Source organism: Dryas octopetala, chromosome 2 (genome assembly GCF_963921425.1).
Source record: "Dryas octopetala chromosome 2, drDryOcto1.1, whole genome shotgun sequence".
Taxonomy (NCBI): Eukaryota; Viridiplantae; Streptophyta; class Magnoliopsida; order Rosales; family Rosaceae; genus Dryas; species Dryas octopetala.
In genome coordinates, this window is record NC_141367.1 from 32,369,111 (window position 1) to 32,392,084 (window position 22,974).

General features: G+C 37.0%; 2 protein-coding genes and 2 pseudogenes across 10 annotated transcripts; all 4 read right to left on the bottom strand.

Moving 5' to 3' along the window:
• Window positions 1–1,674: 1,674 nt before the first annotated feature.
• LOC147295832 (putative pre-mRNA-splicing factor ATP-dependent RNA helicase DEAH5 pseudogene) lies at window positions 1,675–3,490 on the bottom strand (annotated as a pseudogene). Its single transcript, XR_015120272.1, has 2 exons — window positions 3,377–3,490; window positions 1,675–3,257 (listed from the first exon to the last, which is right to left on the bottom strand). The product of XR_015120272.1 is annotated as a putative pre-mRNA-splicing factor ATP-dependent RNA helicase DEAH5 pseudogene (transcript).
• Window positions 3,491–3,640: 150 nt separating this feature from the next.
• On the bottom strand, window positions 3,641–4,756 carry LOC147295833 (putative pre-mRNA-splicing factor ATP-dependent RNA helicase DEAH5 pseudogene; annotated as a pseudogene).
• Window positions 4,757–5,593: 837 nt separating this feature from the next.
• ATKRS-1 (lysyl-tRNA synthetase 1) lies at window positions 5,594–13,571 on the bottom strand. Of its 7 annotated transcripts, none has more exons than XR_015120271.1 (18): window positions 13,410–13,571; window positions 13,110–13,185; window positions 12,565–12,630; window positions 12,306–12,471; window positions 12,114–12,216; window positions 10,745–10,830; window positions 9,717–9,835; window positions 9,577–9,639; window positions 8,745–8,870; window positions 8,347–8,629; window positions 8,143–8,239; window positions 7,894–8,053; window positions 6,971–7,114; window positions 6,804–6,872; window positions 6,578–6,721; window positions 6,371–6,425; window positions 6,129–6,192; window positions 5,594–5,948 (listed from the first exon to the last, which is right to left on the bottom strand). XR_015120271.1 is itself a non-coding variant. In XM_086231442.1 (17 exons), exons 1-17 carry the CDS (start codon window positions 13,484–13,486, stop codon window positions 6,185–6,187), a joined length of 1,842 nt encoding a protein of 613 aa, XP_086087568.1. In that variant the 5' UTR covers window positions 13,487–13,571; the 3' UTR covers window positions 5,960–6,184. The 7 variants fall into 7 exon arrangements, 4 of the variants coding, with proteins under 4 accessions (XP_086087568.1, XP_086087567.1, XP_086087566.1 ...); XR_015120270.1 differs by having other exon boundaries at window positions 6,129–6,201; XR_015120269.1 differs by having other exon boundaries at window positions 5,596–5,948; window positions 6,129–6,204.
• Window positions 13,572–14,654: 1,083 nt separating this feature from the next.
• HPT1 (homogentisate phytyltransferase 1) lies at window positions 14,655–20,912 on the bottom strand. Of its 2 annotated transcripts, XM_086234583.1 has the most exons (14): window positions 20,800–20,912; window positions 20,588–20,728; window positions 20,053–20,100; window positions 19,159–19,448; window positions 18,867–18,950; window positions 18,702–18,776; window positions 18,389–18,472; window positions 17,835–17,924; window positions 17,047–17,148; window positions 16,471–16,566; window positions 16,232–16,303; window positions 16,047–16,142; window positions 15,334–15,438; window positions 14,655–14,909 (listed from the first exon to the last, which is right to left on the bottom strand). In XM_086234583.1, exons 2-14 carry the CDS (start codon window positions 20,628–20,630, stop codon window positions 14,868–14,870), a joined length of 1,227 nt encoding a protein of 408 aa, XP_086090709.1. In that variant the 5' UTR covers window positions 20,631–20,728; window positions 20,800–20,912; the 3' UTR covers window positions 14,655–14,867. The 2 variants fall into 2 exon arrangements, with proteins under 2 accessions (XP_086090709.1, XP_086090708.1); XM_086234582.1 differs by having other exon boundaries at window positions 20,588–20,880.
• Window positions 20,913–22,974: the final 2,062 nt, after the last annotated feature.

Here is a 22,974-nt window from a genome sequence, read left to right on the forward strand (position 1 = left end):
TTGAGTATATTAATTAGAATATATGCTTAAGTTACATCGAGACATTTTGAGATAAAACCTCCCACATCAATTTTAAATGGTAGTTAAGCTTTTTTATTGGGACAAGTGGAATTATATTATAACATCCCAGAGGAAAAGTTGCAAACGAAGATGGCCCAAAGGCCACCAAACATCATCAAGAGCAAATCCCAACAAGGCCCAGTCCAAACACTAAACACTAAGACTAGAAATAGAGAAAAAAAAAAAAAAGCCAGTAAGCTGGGATTGTGAGGAAATGGCCTATTACAACATCCAAGGGCCCAAGCTCGCAACCTTCACAAATTAAGTGGTTAGGTTGGTAATCTCAATGCAACATAGCATGACACATGATCATAATTCAAGGTTTAAGTCCTTAGTTAGGTGGAGCAGGTTGAAGAAAGACTATGCATGAATTAACAAGGCTGCAACAAGAGGAGATATGTATGTATCATGAATCTGAAAACTCTGTTTGATGGTTATTGTTGAAAGTTTAATTCACTTAACATAAATAAAATGGCTTTACTTTAAAATTACAGACTGATGCAGCCTGCATATTCATATTTAATATAAAGAAATATTTTTTTATTTTAATAATTTTTAGTAGGAAGTTTTAGTATTTTTGGGACTTTCCTTTTAATGTTTTTTTTCTAGTTTTAATGCTTTAGCGTTTATTTTATTTTTTGTCTTCTTATTGCTTGGAGCCAAGATTTTTAAACCTTATAAATATGGGTTCTTGTAAGCTTTTAGATGGTAGTAGATTATTGATTAATAAAATTGAGAGTTTTCTCTTTATCTTTTCCTATTATCGGTACTCTCTTTATCCTTTCTCCCGCTGCAAGCAGCATCAGAGATACAAGCTTATAAATGAAAGTTTCTACTAATTTACACTTGATTAATCTTCATAAAACAGGATATCAATATATTTCCAAAGTCATTTTATTGCAACTATATATTAAGATACTACAAACCAAACAATGAATGTCAAGTCCCAAAGCTAAGGCAAGGCAATTATCACAACTAAGCATGCATTTTCCTTCAAGCACACAATTAATTTGTAAACAGTAAGAAAGTAAAACAGTAAAATGAACTTCTCTGAGAATTTTTGGATTCCTATACCCTTGACCAAATGTCCATATTCCATATTCAGTTAAAAGATGTCAGTCTGAAAAATCAGTATATATTACAGAAACAAAAATTCAACATGAACACAATGATGCAGTAGCCATTAGATTCAGTTCAAGAAAACTGCCCATATTGAAAGTCAAATTAATGAGATCACAAAATACAATCTTAGGATATGAATCCCAGTGGCACCAACTTTAGAAAATCATACTTAAACTCCATAAGAGCAGCCAGCCACACCCAGAGACAAGGAACAACAAGCAACTAGCTTAGGTGTTTCATGCATCATAAAAAAAAAAAAAAAAAAAAAAAAAAAAAAGAGAGAGATTTTAGCTATATAGATGATAAGATAAGCATTAAACATATTTTTCTCTAAAAATAAATGGAATATAAACACATTACTATAATTCCAGCATCACAAAAACAAGGACCAAAAAATATTTTCAAACCAATACTATATTAGACCATACGCCGAGTATCTTTCAAGTAAAATAGGATAGAGGAACTCTACTATGATTCAGCATTTAGGTTTAGGACGATCCAATAAGAAAACCAGTTCGCTGTGAAGACAGAGAGAGATATACATAACTTACTAAACTGATTCACTTTTGAAAATTCCTAAAACAAATTAAATATATCTTTAATTAGTGAAAAATGATTTAACTACGGGTATAGCATCCAAACCTGAAGACACAATTTTGATGACAATATCTACACGCTTTGCTTACAAAAGAATTTAGAATTTCAGATTATTACATATCAAGCACGCCGTCTACTCAGACGCCAAGAGTTGGGTTCATGATATCTGTCATAAAGTGGTTCAATACATTCTTGACGCTTGCGCTTGCTCATCTTTGTGGGATGTGCCACCTTAAAGAATCTTGGCACCTGTTCCACAAGCCATTTGGGATCTATAACACTGATTTTGCGCATGTACTCCTTTGTGGTCATCACCAGCTCATTGTAGATGACCCAATCTGGTTGTCTGTGGAAAAGAGCACTGCTTGGGTGGATATAAACTTGTTGATTCTCAACTAAGGTTCTATAACCCTCCAGTGGATCATTTCTAGCTACATGGAAGAAGAGTCCAGCTACAATAGCCTTTCTGATCATTGTTGAATTTTTTCCTGCACTTACAACCTCTAATTCATACTTGTCCATGACAGTAAGAAGCTGTTTCCTGACATCCCTCACCTTGCTCAATGACCGAAACTGGACAAAGTTATCAAAACACCAAGGCTTAGAAAAATTCTTAGCTTTCCAAGCCTCATACACAGCAAGTAAAGTCAGATGGTCTCCCTCAGGTTGGAAAAACTTGGCCCTCTTCTGATCTGCTTGGGCTTGTTTTTCTCTAGGCCTGTAGAAGATATTGCCTGCCTGAACCATGGCAATGATGGTCAAAATTTCATCACTGCACCCAAGGTTCACACTGGCAAGCAGCATTTTAGACAATGGTGGATCCAGAGGCAACACTGCCATTCTACTACCCAATTTGGTCAGAAAACCCTCTTCATCCAATGCTCCTAGACTACACAGCTGTTCCGTGGCAGAAACAAGCGCTTGGGGGGGTGGTGGATCCATGAAATCAAAAGATAGAAGGTCGTTTATCCCCATTGCTTTCATCATAAGTGAAGTATATACAAGATTTATTCTTTGGATTTCTGGAACTGTAGTAAGAGACGTCTCATTGTGAAATGAACTCTCAGTGTACAGGCGGTAACATTTTCCTGGCCTTGTCCGCCCAGCACGCCCAGCTCGTTGCATGGCTGATGCTTGTGAAATTGGAGTTATGATCAGCAAATCAATCCCTTTCTTCGGGTTATATACATTTTGCTTTGCAAACACCGGATCAATTACGTAGATTATCCCATCAATGGTCAAGGAAGCTTCAGCAATATTTGTAGCCACGACCACTTTCCTCTTCCCTGGAGGAGCAGGCTTGAATATCTTTGACTGCTCTTCACAGGTTGGGCACCATAAGCTGGCAGAATAATCAATTCTGGAATACATTTACCTAGTTCTTTCATCCTTTCATACAGAGACTGACAAGCAAATTCAATCTCATCCTCACCAGTCAAGAAGAGAAGTATGTCACCTTCCCTTTGAGTCAAGTGAATCTGCAGAACAGTCATTAGAGCTGCATGCAAGTAATCACTTTCTGGCTGTTTCAATTAATGTAATTTTACAGGATAAATTCTACCAGGAACAGTAAATATTTTACAGTTGAAGAAATAACCTGAAAACTTCTCTGCATCTAATGTGGCAGATGTGACAATCAAACGAAGATCAGGACGCCTTTTAACAAGCTGCTTCAGCAATCCAAAAAGAACATCAGTGTAGACTGTTCTTTCATGAGCTTCATCAAGCATGATCACAGAGTACTGAGAGAGGTTGTTGTCAATCAAAATTTCCCTAAAAAGCATCCCATCAGTCATGTACTTAATCACAGTATCCAGTCCAGTACAATCATCAAAACGAATAGTGTAGCCAACTTTCTCCCCTAGTCGACAACCAACTTCTTCAGCAACCCTCTTGGCCACAGACGTCGCTGCAACTCTACGGGGCTGAGTACATCCAATTCTTTGGCGGTGTAACCTGCTTCAGCAAGATATTGTGTAACCTGGGTTGTCTTACCTGAACCAGTCTTACCAATGACAACAAGAACCTGATTATCATGCACAGCCTGAACCAGTTCTTTCTTCAGTTTGTAGATTGGTAAGTTCTGAGTCCGTTCGCGGATGGAAAGGCTTGACCTTTGCCCGAAACTCAGGGCTCCTTCATAAGCATGCTTCTTCCACTCATGCTTGTCATAAACCAATAAGCCAGCACTCCTAAGCTCTTGTGCAAGATGCCTCTCACCCTTCTCCGGCATAGGGTCTTCCCAAGCCCGATTAAGATCCTTTGGAATGGAATTGAGCATCATTCTTTCTTGCTTTTTGAGCACAGAATCAAGTACCGCTGCACGACTCAGTGACCCCTTTGGATCCTTAACAATCTTAATAGGTGACATATCAATTGAGTATCCACTCTTTCCCTGCAAAAATGCTGGTTGGTCTTCATTCACCTCAATTTCAAGCTCTTCCCCAGAACCCTCCTCTTCTTGATACTGCAATACAATCTCATCTCCTTCCACATCACTCATGCCATATCTTGCAGCACACGAAACACCAGACGCAGCCAACTGCTTCAATTCCCATCTCTCTGTCTCATTCCCTAAATACCCATCTTTTCTATGCTCCTTTTCTGAGTTCCTATGCCTTCTTCTAGTCCTATCACTGCATTTATCTTCTTCTTTACTATCTCTATGCCTCTGCATACCATCCCTGATTGTCATGGCATGGTTCTTGTACTTCTTAGAAGCCTTTTTAGGAGAAAGATCAGCATGAATGCTCGTTAACAACATAGACATGAGATATTCAGGCATGACAATACCTTTTTGCTTCAACTTTGCATGGAACTCCTCCACCGCCTCACACTTTCGATCCATCTCGGTTATGAACTCTGCTACAACCTTGTCTCCACAACCCAGATGAGTTTCAAGCTCCGTGCAAATCTTGGAGACCAAAGAAAGGTATTCAAGCTTGTTGAAAACACTGTCTTGCGCAGAAACAGCCATTCGTTTAAGGTAGGAAGAAAGCTCTCTCTCTATCTCTTAACATAAATTGAGCATTCAAATATAAACGATCAATGAGCGGCTTCTAAACCCATATCTTCTAGGAAACGTTCGTACCGACAAAAAAAGGAAACCTTCTTACCTTATTCGGGTTCCTACCGGAAATAAGCCATCCTTGCTAAGCAAGGAGAAAGTAATGGTATTATAAAATTTGGGTAACTTGAGTTATTAATAGTTGAAACTTGAAAGTCGGTTAAGATTGGAAATTAATCTTTTATTATCGTTTTCATTGACCAAATAATTCCATGATGTACATCTTATGTGCGGCTCAAGGAAAAACTCTCTATTTTTTTTTTTTTTTTGTCCTTTTGAAAGGAAGGAAAAAGTCTTTTATATATGGGTATATATCTATTTATACCCTACTAAATGCTCTCTATACCCTGCCTTTTTTTCTTCCAAGCACTAACCCTTTGAGCAACATCGACCCAAAAACAAAGAACAGCATAGAACAAAAAATAAAAAATACTCGAACCTGAAACCCAAAACACCAAATCCCACCCTCCCTCCATCAGCAATAACACCACCGGCGGCAACCCCAGACCACCCCCTCCCTTTCCTCTTTTTACTCTTTCTCCCTTACTTTCACTCTTCGACTCTCTGGGATGTTGCACAGAGAGAAAGGAGTGGGTCGGGAGGAGAGAAGGGGCTGGTTAGGGGCTGCCAACGGTGGCTGGGGCAAAGGAGGGTGGTGGGGTCGAGATCGGATGGCTAAGTTGTATGTTGTGTATTCTTTTGAAAAATCTGATTCAAGGACAAAATAGAAGTTTTGGACAAAATTTAGACGTAAAACATATCCAAAGCTGGAGAAATTTCTATTAGCAAGAATTCATACGCCATACAAACATAAGAGCACCTTTTTATTTTACTCTTGAATCAACCGGTATTTAATTGGCGGGTTTTTGAGCGTTCAAGAACTGAGAAATTCGCTTGCAAACGTGAGAAAATTGAGCATAACATACGCATTGTTATTTGGGCCATTAAATTGAAGATTTTCAATTAAGTACAATGGGGCATGGAAAACCAACAGCTCAATTACAAAATTCTCCATTTGCAATTGCAGTGTAGGTAGACATTCCTTCAAGAGAAATCATACTGCACAAGCACAAGAGACACCAAAACCCAAACTCACACCATCCTGTAGAACAATTCCAAAAATTTGACACTCTTAATATAAATTTTGATTAGTCGCATTCACAAATCAAGAATATTGTATCTACCATATTAATACGCATAATCTGACATTTAGATGCTACCCAAAAAAAACTTCAGATATGACTGAAAAAAAAATAGTGACCCCAGGGATCAACAGGCCCACCCTTTCAAGCTAAACAAAAGTGAGATGGGAAAATTGATTGCTGTGTCCCAATAATCCTAAGCACCTGCAGTTGCAGCTGAACAATATTAAAAAAAGTAATAGTTAGAGCTCCAAGCTGCATATAAAAGAAACAAAACATTCTGCAACCAACTATAGTAAAACAGAAGAATTCAGGAGGCAGAAGAGGTTTTTTTTTTTTATAAATTCTGCCAGGAAAATTAATCCAAAATCAGAATTAGTACCTTTTGCAGCAGAAGGCTCATCCTGTGGCTTCATAGCTGGGAAGAGAAGAACTTCCTGTCCAGCCATAAAGAATAGACGGTGAGAAACTGCTAAATGTGACATCTCACACATGAGTACAAACAAAAGCTGGGGAGAGAGAGGGAGAAAGAGAGAGGGAGAGAGAGGGGGAGAGAGAGAGAGAGAGAGAGAGAGAGAGAGAGAGAGACCTTAATATTCTGTGAATCAGTTAGTATCATAGATAGCCGGTCAATGCCCAAACCCCAACCACCCGTTGGAGGTAAACCATACTCAAGAGCTCTACAAAATGTTTCATCCAAAGCCATTGCTTCATCATCACCTGATTGTCGGTCCTGAAACTCAAAACCACACATGTTCAGAAAAATTACTAAACAATTTATAATAAGATACCACAATTCCACAGTTAAGTGATACCTTGAGTTGATCAGCAAATCGTTGCCGTTGTACCACAGGATCATTCAATTCAGTGTATGCATTGCAAAGCTGGGCATTTCCATAACAATTGGTAAGGAGAATAATAACAAAGAAAAATGTGCTAAATAATAAATAATTCACACAAGTCTTCAAGTTGGTAAGCATACTTCGTGCTTGTTGATAAACAATTCAAAGCGTTCAGTGAGGCCAGGTTGTGATCTATGCCACTTTGCTAAAGGACTCATTATCTCAGGATGATTAATGATGAATGTGGGGTTTACACATGTCTCTTCCAAAAAGTGTCCCACAAGCTGCAACAATAAAAAATACATTAAAAAAATAAAAATCACTGCACCAAGTCATCCCTGAAACCGTCATGCCTTCAAACTAGGGACTAGCTTTTTTCTAAACATTATGATATCTAGACAGAACATATAGAGCCATTCAACAAGACCTAGATAGTTTGCAGGCCCAACTGACCAACCTTGGCCCAGCCCAGAACAGAGTGATGCAATAACAGAAAAATGATAAAGAATCATATCAGAAATATATCATGAAGAAAATTGTCATCAACATCATACAAAATTTGGTCTAAACGTGATATTGCATTACCGCATTACCGCATTACAATGCCATTCACCGCCCACCACCAGCAACTAATGAGGATAGAATGACAGATAATCTCAGAGCTATGCGACAGGAATCCTCACCTTTTTTTATTGGAGAAGACTAATTCTCACTCTATTGAAACTTCTTTGAGTGTATTCAACACCATTCCCAGAAAGGAAAATAACATAATTCATTACTTCTCTTTCTTTCTCTTTTTTCGTTGGCAATGATTTAATAGCCAACAGCTATATATAATGGCAAACTTATCTGATCGAACATGTATAATGTACTACTGATCTTCAGACAGGGTATCACTTTTCAATCTGATATGCCTAGGCCAGTAGCTAGGTCTGTCACAACACCATTAGCTCCTCAACAGACTCCACATCAAATGGGAAAAAAAGGCATCTATATAGTACATACCACGAGAACACATACGCAATGGTATCATGACACATGTACTTGATTTAAAATGATTTACCTTGTCCAACAAACGTGTTGTTGTTTCAGGAGGAGAACATTTGATATCAAACTTCTTGCATGCCTCCTTAAGATATTTGTTAGCTTCCTCACTGGAGAGGTCCTCTGGATTTATGTTGAGATTTGCAATCTTATTTAATTCCCCAACCATGTCGATCCTTCTGCAACAATACCAGTTAAAACCACCAGGTAAGTTGTTTTACATATATCCAAGTTGTGGCATGTAGGCTAGTGAATAGAGTTTACAGACCTGAAGGGGGGAGTGAAATCGATATCAATTGGATCTTTATCGAGCCCATTTGAATGATACTTAATTTTATATCCACCTGTAAGTTCCTTGACCATCCCTATTATAAATTTAATGTATCAGCAAACAACAAATCCAAGTAGTTTCAGGGACACGGAAAGAGTGCAAAGAAACAAATATTAGAGGCATGCATCATTGATGCCTTACCACTCAACATTTCCTCAGTGAGCTCCATCAAGTCATTGTAGTCTGCATAAGCCATATAGAATTCACAGGTAGTAAACTCGGGATTATGAGTCAAATCAATACCCTCATTTCTAAATTGTTTTCCTATCTCATAAACACGGTCCAGTCCACCAGCAACTAGCTGCTTGAGATAGAGTTCAGGTGCAATGCGCATAAAAAGCCTCATGTCAAGTTCATTGTGATAAGTCACAAAAGGACGGGCAGCTGCTCCACCAGCAATCATATTCATCATTGGAGTTTCAACCTGAGGGAGAAAATAGAACAGCAAAATGACAAAAATAAGTAGACACTTGAGGCACTATCAACAAATGGCCATAAAAACACAGTGGATTGAGAAGGCAGGCTGATGAAAGACTAACCTCCAAGAAATCAAGATTGTCAAGAAACCTCCTAATATATTGAATGATCTTAAATCTGGTCTTAAATATTTGTCGAACCCCAGGATTCAACATCAAATCCAGGTAACGTTGACGATAACGAGTTTCCTGGTGCGAAGACAATTAAATTAACACATAGAATAATACAAAATGAGAACAGCATATAAATTTGAAAGTTGAAAGTAATAATGTAGTATGACTACTTAACAAAAAGAAAAAGAAAACAAATAAGTCAAAAAATTAATTATTAATTAATTGGGTAATTTGAATCAATAAAAATATCTCATCATCCTTGCAACTAAAGGGTCAAATCTAACTCAAGTCACCCCTGAACCTCTCGATGTCATTTAAAATATAAATCAAGAGAAACAAACAGAAACAAAGAATAAAAGGGTGGAACAAGATAGTACAATTGACATTCCGTATACTCAGAAAACCAACCAATCAAACACAAGTTGAGTTGGTATCCCATATAACAACATCTCCAACACTTAAAAACACAATGACTGCAAGATTAACCCATGGAAACACAGAACGATAACTAAAGGACCAGAAATTTATGTTCTTGAATGCATTAAAAAATATGTTAAGTTACTGCATTTAAATTAGATAGCCTTAGCCATCACACATAAATAGATAAAAATATTAATAAATAAACAAGCTCGCATTTTTAGAGATAGCCTAAGCAATCACATAAATAGAAATAAATAAATAATGTGTAAACAAGCAAGCACTTTTTTCTAACACCCAAAACTGTAATCTAATCTTAGTGTACTGCAAAAAAAGGTATAAGATTGTCTTTATCAATTGATACCTGATCTTTTAAAATGTATGCTTCAGGATTCCTAGGCATTCCTGGGACCCATTCATCAGTTTTCTGCAGAATTGTATGTAATGTTGTCATGAGAAGAGCCCAGGCAGCATTATATCGGTCACAAAACAAAAGTTGCTCACCTTCAAGCTGGCATTATCAGAAACAGGACCAGCTTTCTGCTTTGGCATCATATGCAGACAATGTGACAAGACTATAAATGACCTTGGGAAAATGCTCAGCTGCCCCCTCTTAGTTTTCCCTATGAGAATGAAAGAAAAACAAAACAGAAAATTGTATAATTCATAACAATGAAAAGTTCATACTTCCAAACCACAAAAACCCAGCAGAGCTTGCATCATGAGATGCTAACGAAACATTAAATACAAGCTTCAATTGACTTTAGAAAAGAAAAAAAAAAAAAAAAAAAACAGATGCCATAAGTTGGTAATGGTAGAAAGCCCAAGAACGTGATGTTATATAGTTAACCTATCATGTTTTCCCAAATGGATTTTTGGGACCCCTATAAATTAGACCTTTAGTCAACTAGACTGGAAGGCAGTAAAGGCAAAACCATTTCTAACATTTTAGGAAAATGAGATAGCTTGAAAGTTGTTTTGCATGAACTTAACATTAGATCCAGAACGAGTGCATACAGAAGAGCTTGTAACTCTGACTTATGAGTATGAGATTGAAAACAATCAGCAAGCAACCAAGAAGCAAAAAAAAAATGTGAAGACTAAGCAACTATTCAGGGGATCTTTTTCATGGAGCACTGTAACCTTGTTATCACTTTTAATTTCACCACAGCGCCTCCCAAATATTTCTTTAATGAAACCAAAGTACTGAACTGAGTGAGAGAGAGAGAGAGAGAGAGAGAGAGAGAGAGAGAGAGAGAGAGAGAGAGATGACGTGACTAATTAAATTAATCAATAATTTACTTGGAAAAAAAAAATTAAAATGTTAAACTGCTTGCGCACTCAGTGAATACCAATTTCAAACGTCCAATCATAGACTACCTTCAGGTCCCAAAAAAAGAGTTGCTTGGCAATTTCATTATTGCTAACTCAACATTTAGATTAAAACTCAAAATTTTTGGAAACAAATGATTATTTTGAAAAGAACTTATCATAAGTAACACGTAAAGGGTAAATAAACAGTTATCACAAACCTGGAAACCCAGTCACACCAACAATATCACCACGCTTAACACTAGAATTGAACTTAGAAAATTCAGATTCATCCAACTCTGACGTTCTGCATTAAGAAATGAAAAGTCCTTCAGTAATTTTGATATGGAAAAGGAAAAGAAATAACTCAAGAAATGGGATATACTAATGTACAGAAAAGATCAAGTCAATCATTGATGAGCAAGGAATAGAAGAATTTTTGATAATCAAATAGGAGTAGGAGTGGAGGAGCTCTGGGAGAGGGTGAGGTTCTTGTCCTCTCTTTGGGCCTCAGTATCATCAGAATTCTTCGATCTATCCCTCTCATCCATCTTACTTGATTGGAAAGCAGCTATTAGTTAATTTTTTATGGGCGTTGCTTAGTTTCTGTTTTAGTCTCTTGTTGTTATCCTGCTCTTACAAGCTGTGATTAATAAAATGTCTCTTTTCAAAAAAAAAAAAAAAATCATTGATGAGCAGCAAAACGCATCTAAGCAGGGGTGAATCCAGAATTTTCGATGGGAGTGGGCAGCCAACAACATACTAACACAATTAGTTTTATACTTCTGATCTACAAGACTCAACTTCACTCTATTACATGATCCAGGTATTTTTTTTTCTTCATAGTGTTGGAAAATTAGTTAAAAGACGAGAAAAGATAAATAGAATATTGCTATTATTTGCAAAAAAAAAAAAAATAGTACTTGATGATCAACAACTTGAGAGTAAAATCAAATTTAACCAATAGGTATACAGAGCTTCACCAAAGAAACCACCAACAAAATATGTCTCATTCATGCCTATTGATTGACATGTTCAAATAGGTCTCACACAGACACACTGGGTGTGTGTGGGCATATATACCCAACACAACTAAAAGCTTCAGGAAACTTATAAAGCCAGCATAGTGGGAGGATAAATATTGTTTAAGATGTTAACAAATGGAAAAGTGGAAAATGTGGTTGGCACAATGCTCAAGAGGCTAACTACATTGATATCTAATTTTCATTCATTGCATGAAAAGGCAGAAGAAATTAGAGATGACCATCAATAGTTAACCACACAAATCCTTTATTGACCGAACTATCAAATGTTCCATAATACTTGACAAGACATAAAGAATTAACATAATGAATACACTAATTAATTGATTGGTTAATTGGGGAGCACCACGCTGTCTGCGGTTTTTAGTCCTTACGACAAAAAGATGTAAACAAAATTGCAGACCTCCAATTGAGAGAACATAATTTGCAGAAGAGATTTCAACCATAAACTAGGGGACAAGGAAATACAAAAATTAACAATAAAAAGAAGAAAGAACCACATATAAATGCTCATAAAAAGGAAGTGGTGGTGACAACAATTTTATACCTTGCATCAGCCATGACTTGGACCTTCCCACCATCAGGTCCACCACCATGTAAATCATAAAAGAAAAGTTTTGAGGAGGAGGATCTTTTGCTCATGATTCGCCCTTGCATAAGAGAAAAATAATTCAATTCAACAAAACAGAAGATGTAACAGATGATTCCCTAGATAAATAGAATTCCTAATTTTGAATACCAGCCAATGAAACAGTGATATCCTCGAGATGTTCCCCATCACTTAAGCCTCCATACTTCTTTTCATATTCAAGCACAGTCATTGAAACATTGAATTTGTGAGGATATGGATTTTTAGCATCTGTCTTCTCGGTGGCAAGATACTTCAGCCTGTTTTCATAGTATTGCTGCAAGATAAAACAAAAGAAAAGAACAGCTAAGCATGAGGCTACAGAAAATCCTTATATGATTAACTTAATAGTAGAGAGAATAAATTTTACCGTTGGGTCCATTTCATCATCTTCAGTTGCTACATTTTTCTTGACCTGTGAGCTTGCGGCATCAGCCTGGAAGATAATTGCAAAGTTATTAATATAAGATTTTGTAACAAATATGGTGAGCTCTTTAGCGGACAACAAGGAATTGCACATTATCATTCAGGTGTATCCAGACCACGATGAATGATGTATCATATGACTATTTAACACCAAATCACTTTCATGGTAAATTATTGATTTTATACAACAAAACAAATAACCAAAATGTATCAAATTACTGGGAAACCAACACTTACAAATAATTGAATACACCACTCAAGAAAATTCGAAAAACAAAAAAAAAAAAGAAAAACCATTATGATGTTCACACCAATTATCTATCAACACTCGGGAAAAAAACACGATCACTCTATAATCTCATACATTAAGGTCAGGGAAGAGCCCTCTACGCAGTTTAATACCCAGATTATTTTTGCACTTATTTCTCCCTCATTCTCTAAATAACCAAACAGAACAAAATAAATAGCATTCTTAGAAAGTGGGTGTACCTGTTTTGCCTTCTCCTCCTCCTTTCGCTTCCTCTCCTCTTCCCTCTGCTTGTTCTTCAGCTCCTTCTTGCGTGCACTGTAAGCATCCCACAAAATCCAATTAAACAAAAACAAAAACAAAATAATAATAATAAGAAAGCAGTAGGAACGGAAATTAATCACTGTTTGATACCCAAGAACTGCCTAAAATCCCTCAATTCAAAGACAATCTTTTTTCAGTTTGGATCAACATCTAGAAGGACTTGCAGTTGACAACATTACAAGGATGATGAAACAATTAAGGAGGAGTTGGGAACCTACTTTTTGCTGATAGTTCCATCGGATTCCATTGTCAAATCCGAGACGGCCTTCGAAGTTTCTTCAACTGTGCCTTCCATACAGCGACTTGGAAACGAGAGGAAGAAGAGGGAGAGTCAGAGATAGGGCTTTAAGGGGTTTTGTGTGCCAAAGTAGCGTTAGGGTTTGCTAAAGGGTATATAAAAGTCAAAAGATGGGCAGTAATTTTTTACTTATAATTTTACTACTCGATCTTGTTTAGGTTTTTTTGTTTTTCAAGTCAAGAATGGAAAATAGGTTTTTTCCTTTTTAAGCTCACTATTAAACACTATCCGACAGACGGATTCAGGAATTGAAAATGAAAATGAGGTGGGCTAAATTAAAAATCTATTTGCGGCAAAAAAAAAAATTGGAGGCTATCAAATTTTGATGTTTACTTAGAATCTTGAAAAGTGAAATAATAGTTTTTCTTGACTTAAAATTTTGATGTTAATTTGACATTATAAACTGTAAATCATATATAAAACATTATAAATGTGTATTGTGTGTGATTAATTGAGTAAACTAATGTCTAATTAAACCTTTATGACTATATTGAAAATTTACAAATATATCTAATTTGTTGTAAAACTATTGAAATATTAAAAAGAGACAATCGTGAGAACATACGTACACAAATAGATAATAAGAGAATAGAGGTGTAGTAGGATAGTTTGGAGCTAAATGGTAGTAAAATGCAAGAGTGTTTGCATTGGAGAGAATGAAGTGTAGTTATGTGATGGAGCAGGAGAGAGTTTAGAGTGAAAGAGGGAATGGAAGGATGTTCTTCTCCATCATTTCATCAAATGGCCTTATTTATAGGCATATCAGCATATGAAGCTTGGATGCCACACATATCACGTGGGCATTATCCCAAGCTTACTTGGGCATCACACATGAGACTTGGGGGCATTACCCCAAGTTTTTATTTATTATATTAACTCAAGATGTGTACTGCCATATGATTAAATTATTTACAACATATTAAACTAATGTGTATTGTGCCTTAAATGGACTAAGAGATCAGATGTCATTGTTTTTTATGCTCAATTGCATGATGGTGTTGGTGTGGGTTGGGTAGACTAAGGCCCCTTTTTAACTCAAGACCCGTTTGATATAGAGATAAATATCAGCTTTTAATCGTAGTCGAGGGTCATTGACAGAGATTTTAAAAAGCAGCTAAGAGGCAGCTTTTAGATTTCACTATGGAGAGAAGCTACACGGCACCAGTTACTAGTTTAATGATTTTATTGAAATACCCAAAATATCCTCATAGATTACCACGATTTACATCATAATATTTGTTTTACGCGTGCAGTTTTTCTCTTCTTTCTTCTTCTGCAATTCATTTTTCTTCAAAGTTCTTCTACTCTCTAGAAGCAGCAGAATCCAAGCTGGGTAGTTGTTATCTATTTTCCTTATTAATTCTTCCACATTGTACCCTCATCTAACAAGTGGTATGAGTAGGTACTCAGCATAGAAGAGCTGCAAGAAGAACAAACAAATGAATGAAAAGTTAGCACATTGAAATTTGAAACAAAATGAGATAAATCACATAGAAAGAAGTAATGCTGAAAATGGTCATGCTCAAGTAGTTTTGGGCAGTGTTTAATGTACAGACCAAACAAACTGACGGTTCTTACGAAAAAAAAGGTGCCAAAAAGATCTTAATCAATTGTATAAAGCATTGAACATATTTTAAATTGCGTATGCCAAATTGTATAGGATGCATTCTTTTGCTATTGGAAATAACTAAATGTTCAACATATTCACAAATTGTGTATGCCAAAATATTAGTGGATAGTCACCTACTACATGAAATTGACAAATTTTGTTGATGACTGAACTTTTGATTTTTGATCTATTCTTCCTACTGGATTTGCATTCAATAGATGCGGTGGGCAATTACCTTCCATATGAACATGTAAAAGGTTGTTATTGCAGCTTTGTTGTTGAGATCAACTGATCTGGCTCGGTTCCAGAGTATCGAAGCCAAAATTGCATGTCCCAAAACCTAAACCAATTCAAACACAGAATAAATCAATATCTTTACTCTTCGGCACAATTTTCAGTTATTAGCATACTAGTAACTGAACAAAAAGCTGTATATAAACAGAAACATAATAGTAAGAAGCAATAATGAAAACCCACTTGAGGTTCCCCAAAATATCATTAACCTCTCAGATTTTAGAAGTGTCACTTGTTCTCATGTAAAACCAATCACATTAATAACTAATCCACAAGGCTGTACTACCCCTAATAGGGATGTTAATATGAATATACATTGAAGTGGCCTCATTTAACACTTAAAAGTTTGCATTTTTGAGGGAAGCCAATGAGGTAGAATCAGAGGGTAAAGCGGGGTCAGTAATATTTCAGAATCCTTTATGTGGAACATCAAAACTTCACAACATAACCTATTATTACATAATAACAAGCAGCATGAGAAGGAAGATATATATCAAAGAAAAATTCATCAAACTTATATTCGCTGAAATTATATCTTCTTAAAAATTAGCAATGTATGATTTTGAAATTATAGAGAAAGAAGAAACTAGGAGTAATGAAAATTGCGAAATACTCGCTACTGAAATCTTTAATTTTTGAAAACTGAAACATTACCGTGATGCATTTGCTCAACAGGAAGGAAGATGATGCTCCAACTAAAAGGGCAACACCATAAGCCATTTCAAGTAGTGAAATACAAATCCAAAAGACCTGCCAAAGATAATTAGGCATCAAAACAACATACATAATGTACCATCTTAAAAGCTTGTAGTAGATTTTTTATACACACTAAAGGTTACCCGCTTTTGTCCCAGACGTACTGTAAATGACCGGATGCCGAATATTTTATCTCCATCAATATCAGGTATGTCCTACATAATTCCACAATATGATTAAAATTGACCATAGTTCTTAATTTCACAGGAACTGCATGTATTGAAACAATACCAAACACATATCAACAAAAAAACATACAGCTTTAAAGTAAACCTACAACTGTTCTACTTAAAGTGAAAAGAAAAAGAAAAAGAGCTTTTACCTTAAATAATGCTATAACAACTGAGAAGAAGCTCATAAATGCAGTTGCAAAGATTAGTGGCCTCGAAAAGGAAGCTGGCCTTCTGTACACATGGGTCTGGACATTGAAATAGAAATTAGAACTCAAAAACTGAGAGTGCATCAGACTACATAACAAAGATGGTCCAGTTTTACCAATATCAGCATGTCAGACACTGCTTTTTACCCTGATACCTACGCCAGAGTTGTACTTTCTTACTTTTATCATGTTTTGTTTGAGCAATCAATTACTAATATCAACTAGTTAATACAAGGATACCCTGTTTATATTTTATCTTTCCAATCAATTGCCCTCACAATCATGTGCAAATGTGTGCTCATGCTGATATGTGTGTTATGCAGGCACTGCATGGGGAACTGACAACTATTGCTCGGTCAAACATGAGACAATATATCTTTCAAGGATTTTATATAGGCCATTCAACTTATAATAGCAAATAGTCTCCAACACGGAAAAAAAAAGTATAAATCAAGTATTTTGTTTGAGACTGAAATTGGGGAAAGGTATAAATTGATTGATTAGTAAAAAATAACAAACCTGCATGTGCAGGAAAAAAGCAAGTTGAACTATCACCGCCCGAACAGCTAGGATGCACATTGCTGCAACCACAGCAGACCTCTTCCATCTCAATAGTGGTAACTGAAATTATAAAAGATTCAAAAACCATATATTGAGAAAACTGTGTTTAACATATCATTACATTACTCATCAAGTTAATTGCCTATATACCTTCAAACTAAAAGTACGAGGAATTTCAAATAAAACCAGAAACTATTTTCATATACATATGTTCTGAAATGCAACTCTTAACAATAAAATTAACCAAGACCCATCTCATTGTCCTTTTTTGTTTGGGTTTGCTTGAAACTATGTAGGACTATTATGCAGTGGAAAGTGTATTTTATAACAAAATAAATAGGATGATCTGTTTGGTCAACCTGTCACAATTAGAGATATATAAATCCCAATCGAGTATGCAGATGCAGAAGCATGTGCAAGGAACATGCACAAGGACAAGCATGGGACCCATTGTTCTCTCACCTTTTTTCTTGGGGAGGGCAGCAGTGTGGGCGAAGGGTGTATAGGGAACCATTTCCACTAAAAGACCACTTGAGTCCACTCACTTAACAACTTACCCTTTTGGTACAATAGCTAGATTTATATGGCAAAATTTAGATAATGAAGTTCGGCCTTCTGTATACTATGGACTGATAACACTCTCAACTTAAATCATTCATCTGATTGTTTATCATGAGCAACACAGAAGCTATCCTTATAAAACTATTTGAGGCCTATAAGATTGTACATGAGAAATGCCAACTCACATTGATTGAATAAGCGGTTCCAAGTACAAAACTGATGAAAAGGGCCCAAAACAATGGCCATGAACCAACAATCCATCCAAGCCAAAAACTCTGTAGAAAAGGATGGCTATAATCAGAATATTTACAGCCAAGAATCCAGCTGCAATGCCCAAAATTTTGAAATGATGATGTGTATCTTTATAAATTAAATTATAACAAAAGCACTGAATATCTCAAAATACATACACTTTGAGTAATACAGATACTAAGTAAATATTAAACATTCAATCCCAGTTCCCCTTTGTTTATTTACCTCTAAAGTTTACCTTCCCAATTTAACAAAAATTGCAGGGTTTATTACAAAAGTTTCAAGTGGTCAAGGTTTCATTGGCAGTATTAAAAGTAAATTGTACAAAAAAAGAATCCAATAAAAGATAACAGTTTCTTGGATCAGCAACCTATCTTGTACATGAGACATGTTGTAAAGGGTGGAAATGTATTTATAATAATTTTAATTCTAAACAGATGGTAAACATAGAAGTTTATCACGAGACAGGATGTCACAATCATGATACCAGAATTACAAAAGATGTCACAATCATGATGCCAGTCCCAACAGAATATTCCCCTGATGCCAATGGAAGATAAGGCTTGTTAACCTGCAACAAACATGAAATACAACAATTAGACAGTCTACATATATTCCATGTAAGTGACCTTTTTGGTCATGACTTCCAAGATTATAAGCCAGAGAAACCCGAAGTGGTGCTTAATGAATTGAGACCAACTTCGCAAATGGTAAAGGGCATAAAGGAAAAATAAAAAAATGCTCTCTCTTTCTTATTTTCCAAATCATTGCAATGCTACCAGTAAAATTACGTATCCGACCTTGTCTATATCGATGTCAGACAATTGATTTAAACCAACGATGTAAATATTCATTAAGAGAGCAGCAACTACAGCCTGAAATATAAAAGACCAAGTGTGTAAGAATAACAATTATGAATGTACCCATGCAATGTTTTAAAGTTATCAAGATAATTGAGGCATCACCTCCAGCACCCCAGTGAAAAATAATGGAGAAAAGTCTGACATATTCTCGACTGCAAGGAGAGAAACTGAAATTATGCTCAATGCCTGCTTAGAGAAAAACTTAGGTGAGCTCTCTCTAAACTGATAAAAAAAAAAAAGAACAAAAAAAAAAAAAACTAACAATAATTTTAAATGATTATGATGCACAACTAAATCACAAGTATCAATTTTGGGAGTTATATTGTCAAAAAACTAACTGGGAGAACAGCAAGAATGATAATGATGATGATGATGATGCTGTCAAAAACTTAACTGTGCCTATAACTGTGTGCGGCCTTGAAAACCTGTAGAAAGCATCTATGGCATTTTTTATAGAGTTCCAAATGCTTTTTGGATTATATGCTCCAGATTCGGATTCAAGGGGGTGACCAGCAGTTGCATTCACCAGGAACTTTTCACTATGCCTCCTGTAGAATGTAGATTTTTCTTTAGTGCCTCTGGTATGAGGCTTCAAAGGCTGTTTCTGAGACCCCCCAACACCACAGTATCTTTCCAGGATGTCCCATGCTCTGCACCTTGAAACTCTGACTGCTACACATGAACCTACTAACACAAAGATCAGGGTGAAAAGAAAAGTTATGAATCATTTTGAATTTCAAATGAGACTTTAAAATTTACTGTCCTACAATTTCTTAAACTTGGATAAGCTAATAATAGAAAGTTAGATTGCAAAATACATTGCTAAGTGAAATGCACCATATCAGATAAAGCATGGTACTGTGATTAAAAGAATTATTGAGGCACAAATTTCTTTCATATAAGAAAATTCTTATGAGTAGGCCTGCTATAAAATCATAGTATAAAACGTTTCTGTCAGAAGCATGTCCATAAGATGAGCATATCTAGTAGGATTTTGTACTGTATGGCCTAGCCCTGAGTTAATGTTGAAAAAGATACTCATTCCACATCCAAAAATTAGAATCCTAGAATTACGACTTATGGTGCTATCTTGGATGAGATGTCTTTAAGTAGTAATAAAAGTATTTAAGCTACAACTCATTTACTATCACACTAAGCTTATATTTAGTATGGAGCTAGGCTAACATATTCATGCATATGCATGTATGCATGTATGCAATTACAATAGGAATTTTTACTGCTCAAAATCCAATAGGCAGCATTTGATGTTGTAATGGGTCAGACATACCTGAAAAACAGATCTTGTTGAGATTGTCCCTTCTCCAACCGTTCCCACCTATGATTTTTTACAATGCATCAGAAAACACACCAAGCAGTTCAATTAGCAGAAACTCAATGGTGAGGAACCAAATACCAAAATGCCCAAATTCTAGAAATGGCAGGGACAAAAGTAGTCAACTCAACCAAGTCACATTCCGAAATACCAAAAAGAATAAGATAACGAAGAAAAGGAAAAATGTATATTACATGAAAAAGAGAGAGACCCAGATGAGGAAATGTAAATTAGTTCAGTCAGCTGACTCTGAACACTAAGAAGGAACCTTCGAATAAATAAAGATTTTCCAACATAGCATATAGCTGCATCAGCACAAAGTAATAAACCAAGCAAGCCAACTAAATGCATAGTTCAGTTCCAGCATTTGAAGCATCTAAAACAATCAGACCACTAATATTCAGTGGAAAAAAAAATAAGTAATCGGAGCCCTTCACTCAAGAACCAGAAATATTGTATATTTTCATGAAAGTGAACTGAAATCACATACCTAAAGAAGCTTTCGGAAAGGACCCAATAAGCGCAGAATCCATTGCTTCAGCTAAGAAAATGGTGCTCCAGGCTTCAGTTCAGCTATCAACTGAGACCACTATGAAAGAAGCACAGCAAAATCCACTGTCGCTAAGCGAACCTGAAAGGAACTTTGAAGCCTCTGATCAAATAATTAGGGAGATTAGACCATAAAAGGTTGTGGGTCTTTACCAAAAATGAAAAGGTCGTAGGTCCACCGTTCACACGAGTTCAGTGCGTTTTTTTCGACTATTTGACAAAAGGTCAGGAAACTACAACCTCAGATACCTTGCAGTTTAGAAGTCTGTGAACCATTGACAACCATGTCTGTCTGTTTCTGGCATTCTGTTGGGTCGAAATGTACACTCTGAGTCTCTAAAAGCTCGAGCAAATTACAATTTAGTACCTCAATTTTATATGTTATTTCAATTTAGTACCCCAACTTTGAAATCTTACAAAAAAGTACCTCAACTTTCATTTTGTATCAATTTAGTACCCCAACTTTGAAACCTTGCAAAAAAGTACCTCAACTTTCATTTTGTGTCAAAATAGTATCTCCGTTAGTTTTTCTGTCAAAATAGCAGGGGTATTTTCGTCTTTTCCTTAAATTTGAAAAATAATAATTTTTTTTGAATAAAAAAATTTTAAAAAAAAAATTATTTTTAAAATAATTAAAATTAAAAAAAAAATTTAATTTTGTTTGCCTTCCCCCCCCGCCCCCACCCCCATCCCCACCCCCACCCCCACCCCTCCCCTCCCCTCCCCTCCCCAGCCCGCCCCCCCTCCCTGCCCTCCCCTCCTCCCCAGCCCATCCCCAGCCCACCCCCACCCACTCCCCCTCTCTCTGCCCGACCCACCCCTCCCCCCACCCCACTCTCGTCGCACCCCCTCCCCCAACCCCAACCCCCGTCGCACACCCCTGCCCCTCCGCCCAGCCCCGTCGCACCTCCCAGCCCCAACCCCCGTCGCACATCCCAGCCCTCCCTTCCTCCCCAGCCCATCCCCAGCCCACCCCCACCCACTCCCCCTCTCTCTGCCCGACCCACCCCTCCCCCCACCCCACTCCCGTCGCACCCCCTCCCCCAACCCCAACCCCCGTCGCACACCCCTGCCCCTCCGCCCAGCCCCGTCGCACCTCCCAGCCCCAACCCCCGTCGCACATCCCAGCCCTCCCTTCCTCCCCAGCCCATCCCCAGCCCACCCCCACCCACTCCCCCTCTCTCTGCCCGACCCACCCCTCCCCCCACCCCACTCCCGTCGCACCCCCTCCCCCAACCCCAACCCCCGTCGCACACCCCTGCCCCTCCGCCCAGCCCGTCGCACCTCCCAGCCCCAACCCCCGTCGCACATCCCAGCCCTCCCTTCCTCCCCAGCCCATCCCCAGCCCACCCCCACCCACTCCCCCTCTCTCTGCCCGACCCACCCCTCCCCCCACCCCACTCCCGTCGCACCCCCTCCCCCAGCCCCAACCGCCGTCGCACACCCCTGCCCCTCCGCCCAGCCCCGTCGCACCTCCCAGCCCCAACCCCTCCCTTCCCCTCCCCGCCCTGCACCCCTTACCCAAAAAAAATTTTATTTTATTTTTTTAAAATTTTTAAAATTTGTTTATTAAAAAAAAAAATTTATTATTTTAAAATAATTATTTTTAAAATTTTATTTTTTTAAAATTTTTTTATTCAAAAAAATTTATTATTTTTTAAATTTAAGGAAAAGACGAAAATACCCCTGCTATTTTGACAGAAAAATTAACGGAGGTACTATTTTGACACAAAATGAAAGTTGAGGTACTTTTTTGCAAGGTTTCAAAGTTGAGGTACTAAATTGATACAAAATGAAAGTTGAGGTACTTTTTTGTAAGGTTTCAAAGTTGGGGTACTAAATTGAAACAACATATAAAGTTGAGGTACTAAATTATAATTTGCTCAAAAATCTCTAGCAAAAAAACAAAAACTAATAAAAGATATTGCAAGTTCCTGATTACACATTTACACACCTACTTCATTGTTTTTTTCTTTAAAGAAAAAAAATATATATATAATTTATCCCACAAATTACTGTAGGTTCATATTTTATGTGCAAACTAATTTTTTACAATTAACCCCCTACATTATCTTTCGTAAGATAAAATTTTCCACCCATCAGAAAAAAATTGTTTTGTCCATCAACTTTGTACACATGGCGTCACGATAGCACTACATAGCACTTCCCACATGCCGTCCATAGTTTAGCGGCAGTCGCCTTGGACTAATTGCTCACGGAGTCACGGGTATACCGTATACGGCCCCATTTGGGTTTCTTTCGATAATATATATGTACTATGTTCATTAACCTTTTGAACTCATTGAACGATGAATATTAATTAGATCA